General features: G+C 43.7%; 1 protein-coding gene across 2 annotated transcripts in view; it reads right to left on the reverse strand.

Moving 5' to 3' along the window:
* The window catches only part of arhgap45a (Rho GTPase activating protein 45a), a 42318-nt gene extending 35181 nt beyond the window's left edge, over positions 1 to 7137 (reverse strand). The window contains exons 1-5 of one of the 2 annotated variants that reach the window (XM_062524315.1): positions 6656 to 7137; positions 5226 to 5598; positions 2213 to 2356; positions 1312 to 1396; positions 809 to 881 (exon numbers count right to left, since the gene is read on the reverse strand). In XM_062524315.1, the coding sequence (XP_062380299.1) occupies positions 809 to 881; positions 1312 to 1396; positions 2213 to 2356; positions 5226 to 5598; positions 6656 to 6748 (768 nt within the window). In that variant the 5' untranslated portion in view covers positions 6749 to 7137. Of the gene's footprint in view, positions 1 to 808; positions 882 to 1311; positions 1397 to 2212; positions 2357 to 5225; positions 5614 to 6655 lie in introns of both variants that reach the window. The other variant, XM_062524308.1, reaches the window with a different exon arrangement.
* Between the last annotated feature and the right edge of the window lie 85 nt (positions 7138 to 7222).

Here is a 7222-nt window from a genome sequence, read left to right on the forward strand (position 1 = left end):
AACACACACACAAACACAAACACACACACACACACACACACACACACACACACACACACACACACACACACACACACACACACACACACACACACACACACACACACATATTCTGACTTTGAATATGGTGAGAAAGAAGCCTTGCATTAGTGTGAAGTGTATACCAAGTGTAAAGTGTACAATGTGAAGTATGGCTTAGCTACCTATCACTGTGGATGGCTACCTTTCCAATATCCACATCCACAGACATACAAACATTTCAGGACTGTATTATTTGTCAGGGTGGGCTTTTTAGAAGTGTTTTGTTGTGCATACGCACACACACAGATATGCTGGAACAAAACAATATATATATAGATAGATATGCTTAGCAATGTGACATCCCTCTTCATGGAAAAACAAGGGGAAATGATGACTTCTGCATTTGTGAGAGGTAGCTGCCCAGTGTGCCGTGGGGGTTGTGTTGTGTGCAGTGATTATTGTGAACATGCGCTTTGTTTTACACTAAGGTCATCTTGGACAACCACCACCTCCACATGTGTGAGATCTCAGTGCTGAACCTTTAGTCACATGGGCAACGAGTGTGAGCTATCAGTTGTGCGAGATTTCTGGGTGTGCGCAACGAGCACGGCAGAGGAACACAAGAAGTAAAGATAACGACACCAGGCAGGAAGCAGCCCCAACAACATCCGCTGTGCGTGCATACATGCATGCACACTCACACTCCCATACACGCACACACTCACACTCTAGTAGACACAGACATACGGACAGACAGACAGACAGACAGGCAGACAAACTGACTCACCCTGCTCTTCTCTGCAGGAGGTAGAGAGAGGAGGGTGCTGCTGTCCACTTCCCCCATCAGCAACTCAGATACACTGAGAGAGAGAGAGAGAGAGAGAGACAGAGAGAGAGATAGAGAGAGAGAGAGAACAGGAACATAGAGGAAGGAAGACAGAGGAAAGACATTCAAATATTGCTTCACCAGAAAATTGGCCCACACACAGCAACCTTGTAGAGAGCCTCTGCATGTGGGGAAGGCAAACAGAAAAGGAGGTGATGGTATTCCACATATGTGTGCAATCTGTATGCGGGATAAAGTATCAGCAGGGGACACCAGTTAGGTACCCCTCTCTTTTGTTTATTAAAGGAAATACTGAAGTGACATGACACAGGAAGAAGGCAATACAGCACTAAGAAAAGAGTCTAATGTACAACTTTCCCCACACATCTCACCCTTCACACACACACACACACAGCCATAAATGGAGACCACACAGAAAAAGGACCAGCTGCAACACCACTTACTTGCTGCTGAATGCAACAGCAATGGTCTCAATGGCCTTCTCAAAGTCCTTCTTCTCGGTCTCATTGGCGGCCTCAAAGTGGAACCCTGAGCAAAGAACACAGTCAATTATGTCAACATGTCTCATGTCCACAACATCGCCCTGACAAGAGGACGTGGGGCCTCATGTACGAACAAAAAATGTTGCGTACATACGCCCTCTTTCACGCTCACGGTCGGATGAATCAAGAGTAAATGAGCGTGATAATGTACGTTCCTCACGGGTTTCTCGACGCCAACTATACAGTATGTGTGGCGTACGCACATTTCCAACGCCTATCGTCTGTTGGGGACACTTAGAGGCAATGCAGCGCAACAACATTAGTTGATCACGAGTCTAGGCCTTTATTTGCACAGTACATTGTGAAATTTGTCCAATTAAAAATTATAACACTTCGAAGTAGGCATACGTTTCTAGGTAAATGGCATAGCAAACATGTGATACTTTCATTTACAGTCATTTGGCAGAAAAGACATTAGGGCAACAAGCCATGTACTGTAAAATATGTTTTGGCTTCACAAGGCTTCAGTGCCATCATGACCATCAAGATGAATCATCATCTTCTAAATTCTCATGAAAAATAGGACATTTTTCTATAATCATTAACAACTACATACCTATGTGTTTCTCACATCCATTGGTGTTCACTGTATTCATGTGGTGCTACAAACCAAGATGGGTACCACCACCATATTTACCATAAAGACTGGCAAAATGTGCGGCCCTTTGATAAATTTGTCTGTAATCAAATAAATCCTTCATATGCTGCAGCAAGTGTGTCATAAGGTGACTAATTCACCTGCATGTGAATGGGACTGACTGCTCTCATGAGTCGTCCCGGGGGCATGCGTCCAAAAACTGACCTTTGACCTTAGAGATGAGTGTCCCAGCTGCTGTAAGGGTCTCCACGGTGTTGAGCAGCGGGTAAGTGCTGATGACCTGCCGCAGGACGCGCAGCACCTCACCCAGGCACTCATGTGCAGGGCCACGCCTGGACTCGTCCTTATCTGTGGGCACATCAGGCAGATGGAGGATACCGAGGACGTTTTACTGAGCACATTTTTTAAAAACAAACTTGAAAATGCATTTCATGTTACACGGCTTTGTAATTTTTAAGAAGAATCCACACACTTCAAGTCTTTGTGCAAAAAAAAAGTAACATGGCTTTACAAAAAAGCAAGCAGAGATTATCAAACAACCAATCAAGCCCGCAAACCCCTGGCCATCAATACACACAAACACATGCATAGAACTTCTGCACAGAGCTACCCAACGTTTCATGTTACTGCACCATCTGACTTAACTCAAATGCAATACACCTGCAAGCTTTCAGGAAAAAGTTTTTACTGTATATACAGTAGGAAGAGTATTCAGTGAAACTGCAGTTGTTGCTGATGTCCACACACACACACGCATGCACGTACGCACAACAGCACACACATTCAAATCAGAATTCAGTTATGAGTCACTGGAACTTAATTAGCACTAGACCCACACTGACTGGAGCTAAAAGGCAGACAGCATCTCAACTCATTGTTTAACTGTGGGTGCTTCCACATCGCATCATATCATGCAGACTGACACTTGACCAAATGACGTGGATGCAGCGCTTCAGGTCAGAGGACAGTGCGGCTTGATCCCGTCAAAGGCCCCTGGACCAATAACCCTGCCGTGGACAATCGTGTAAACAGGAGAACAGGACAGGGGACTGTTTCATGCTACATAAGAATAGCTTCTGTGCTTGCAATGCTTTCGGGTGCTGCTGTGACATCCTGTCATGTTTGTGGCACATGCATGTTTAGGCACTGGAGGCTCGTCTAGGCAACCAAAGATATGGATCTTGGCCTCTGCGGTCCTGGCCTGGTTTTATCTGGACGAGGGTAGGGAGAGGGATCAGAGACTCCCTGGGCTCGCCAGACACTGACTGTGTGTGGTGGTGGTGGTGGTGGTGGTGCTGCACTCCCTGGAAAGCTCCTAACGGAGACAGCTCTCTGGCCCTTATCTGGCTGGCCACCCAACAGCCACTGCTGCTTAGAGAATGTAAACAGGAAGAGAGTGTGATGAAAATAGTCGTGCTGTCAGGAAGTGCAGTCGCCCTGACCAACCTACACTGCAGTAACTGATTTCTTTGGTTCCTTGCCCTGTCAGGAGGGTGCGTCAATGGTGGGCCAGTACAACACCCCCCGAATGTCTTTCTCAACTCTCACTTTCTGCTGCTTCCAGCTGTGTGTGTGTTACAGGAAGCAGCACTTTCTGTGAGGTGTAGGACCTCTCCAGTTTAAACTACTTACAAACTGGGTCCATCATTACCAGATATGTCTCATGAATATGGTTGAACAATTTTTCGGATTCTGAGAAACCTAAATCCTGCTATTACTTTATTTAATTCTAGATATACTCATGTATTCAAAAATAATACACTATATAATTATACATTATTATATCCATTATAATCACATTGTCAGAAACAGTGTTCTGATGCACTTTTTGTAGTACAATCAACTTTAGCTTTAAAATAACTGATCTATATGACTGTCCTTTCAGTCATTCTTAAAGGGTGCTCAAATTGTTGAGGTAAGATAAATTTAGAGTTAAAAACATTCCAATATTTCAAAACAAGGTGTGCTTGCTACGCACATTTCAAGCTCCACATTTTCAGGCAATTTTGGTTTGAACATGTTGAGTGAGGTCAGTGAGGTGTTCATGTGTATAAAAGTCGGGCCACATGTACACACGTACACACACACACACACACACACACACACACACACTCCTGCACTATTTACCTTTGTAATGTTAAGGTTGGGAACCAATATATTAGAATCCGATAGAATCAGTGAGAAAGAACCAGACAGGCTGGTCCAAAATGTATTTAAACATTTAATTTTAAAACGCTATTTTTAGAAATTAATTTGGTTCTGCTTATAAATTCCTAAACAAAATAGTGCCTTTATTATTGTAAACACAACAAGGCAGGTAAGGATGTTTGTCACGTATTTTGAAACTCTCCAAAACAACAAGGCCTAGCAGTTATTCTACTGAGCTGATCTAGATTGAATGTATTATTGAAGCCTTGGTGTTTTAATGCATGGATTGTCTGTGGATTCACGTTTTTAATGATCAGTTAAGGTTCAGAACATATGCTACTATTGGGATAAGGAAGAAAGACATATTTGTATCTTATCAAATAATTGTTTTACCCTTTGGAGTTGGAGAAAATCAATAGAAACTGGGATCGGTAAGCAGAATCTGCATTAGAAATAATACAAATCAAGCGATACCCAATCCTTGGTACGGTGTGATGACAAAGAGAGAGCAAGCGAGAGACCCCATGATAGAGTAATCTCTACCAAAGGCTGCAGAGAAAACGTCTGACGCACATATTCTCTTCCTTCCTCTTAGTTGCCATAGAAACATAAAGAAAAAAAAATAGAGAAGGAAACCTCAGAATGTGTAAATGGCCATTCCCCACAATGATACCAAGAAAAACAGAGGTAGACACACAAAGGTTGTTGTATGTGCAGTGGAGGGGTCAGTGGAATTTTTCAAACAACTTCTTGATAAGACAAAGCTTCAACAGTACCTAAGATAATATGCAAACATCATAGGAGTAACTGGTGATTCAACTATGAAAACCACACTGCCAATTCAATATAACTGTGGCATTTGGATAAGTGGGGAAGAATTTTGATAGCCCTTTCACCGGTATAGCTCCTCTATATTAACTGACCAATATTCAAGATAAAAATTCCTAAATACTAATACTTTTCCCCCAAATGCTGTCCGCTTTTACAACTTACAAAGGCCAAACTGGAGACCTGACAGCCACTTGTTCCAGTTAACTCCCACCACCCCCATCAAGACGAGCTCACCCACCTTCCCCCAGCACCACATCCTTCAGCCTCTCCACAGCCTCAGCGAAGCGTGCTACATCCCGCAGTAAGGGCGGAATGTCCTCCACCTCGATGGCGGTGCCCCCCTCTGCGGTCTCCGTAGTGGGGCTCTGGGCCAGGCCTCGTCCGTGCCCCCGGCTGAAGGCCCAGGCACCAGCCGTCTGCATGGGGAAGCCTGCCGCGCTGGCGTGCCTGCTCAGGGCCGTGGGCCGTCTCAGGGTGGCCACCGGCGATGCGCAGCTCACCAGCTTGATGTGCGGGGCAGACGGGGTACCTGGGCACGACATGGAGACAGCATCCAGAGGGCCAGGCAAGGCAGACAGAGGGCCATCCACGACATCTCTGGTGGACTGCTCCTGCAGAGAGGACAGCTTCATTGTTTAAGTGTGTGTGTGTGTGTGTGTGTGTGTGTGAGAGAGAGAGAGAGAGGTAGAGAGATGGAGAGATGGTGAAGAGATGGGTAGTTAGAATGGGAAAAGATCATGCAGTATAGGGTCACATGTTATGGCTAAAAAATGACTCAGAGCGCAAAACACAACCATGGGGAACAATGTCTCGATGAAGCCACTTCAAAGTGACTTCAAACTTGGCATAAAACAGTAACGTTGCACTTACATTGGTGAATGATGATGTGCAATGTTAAGACTGCAATGCAATTTCCCCTGGTTGTGACTGCATGCAATAGAGAACTATATTCTCCTTTTTGCTGAACAGCCCCTATATATTACTTTCGAAAGTGTGTGTGTGTGTGTGTGTGTGTGTGTGTGTGTGTGTGTGTGTTTAAAACACCTTACAGGCCTCGGGCGACTTCAGACCGACAAGGCGGCCACCTGTCATGCTTTGTTAACTAGCGCGCTAACGAAAACACCTTAGAATTTGGCGCGCTGATAAGAATTTTAACACCTCTAAACTAACTTCATATTACTGTCTTCTTAATGACAATAGAAAAAGGTAATACATTTGACACGTATACTATTTCCTCTCATCTGCATCTAACGCCAGTATCCTCTTCAAGTTAAGGTATAGCTCACGGTTCAACTGTTGAATAAATTGACTGTCGAAGGCGTGTTAAACAGCGAGTGAGCTAGCCCACGTTACGAGTATGCAAAAACGTGTACAGTAGCGTTGAGAATGAACACATAGGAAAATAACGTGTGAAAATGTTTTTGTTCAGAAGGAAAAAGGAAAACAATACCTTTACTTTAGAGAAATGACAGGGTTAGCCTATTTAATGTGCAAGTTAACGTGTCAAACCACCACTAACTTCTCAACTAACTCCCCTCATCAATCAATCAAATACATGACTTAGGGAATAACGTATTACTTTGGCTTTAACAACTGTTAAACACCTTGTTTTAGCTTCAACAACTAGTGAAACAACTTTGACATAAACAGTGAAATTACATGACTTACAGACGGGCTATGAGGTCCGGAATTTCCTGCGTTAACGTTGCCCTTCTTTGATACTGAAGGGGTCTTGGATAAATCCTTTTTTTTCCGAAACATATTGAAGACTATTCTGTTACAGTTTGCCGGACTAACTCAATTTACACACGTTCAATATCAATTTACTACCATGGGCAATAAAATGGCATCAGTCCCCAACTCTGTTCATTCTGACTGCCAGCTTCTCCATCAGATCAACTCCTCGCTGAGCAAATACACACTACCGTTAACTGTTCTCTTCCTGTCACAGGACGAGTTCTGCAAGCACTCGACATGCTAGCTTGCTTACTTATTAATTTCAGAAACAACACATGTTGTTAGTAAAATCTCGGCTTGACACATTCCTTCAATTCAGAGCTCAAAGTTCAAAATTCGAATTATATCAAAGTCTTTTTAATATAAGTGTCTCTGATTATATTCAGCCGAAATTAAACTTAGACAGACGACACTGTTCCTTCCTCACTACAGCGGTTGTCGCCACTGTGTGGCGCTGTTGAGACTTTTTTTGTTGTTGAGAATTTTGATACACCTTGA

The sequence above is a fragment of the Sardina pilchardus genome, chromosome 2 (genome assembly GCF_963854185.1).
Source record: "Sardina pilchardus chromosome 2, fSarPil1.1, whole genome shotgun sequence".
NCBI classification, from domain to species: domain Eukaryota; kingdom Metazoa; phylum Chordata; class Actinopteri; order Clupeiformes; family Clupeidae; genus Sardina; species Sardina pilchardus.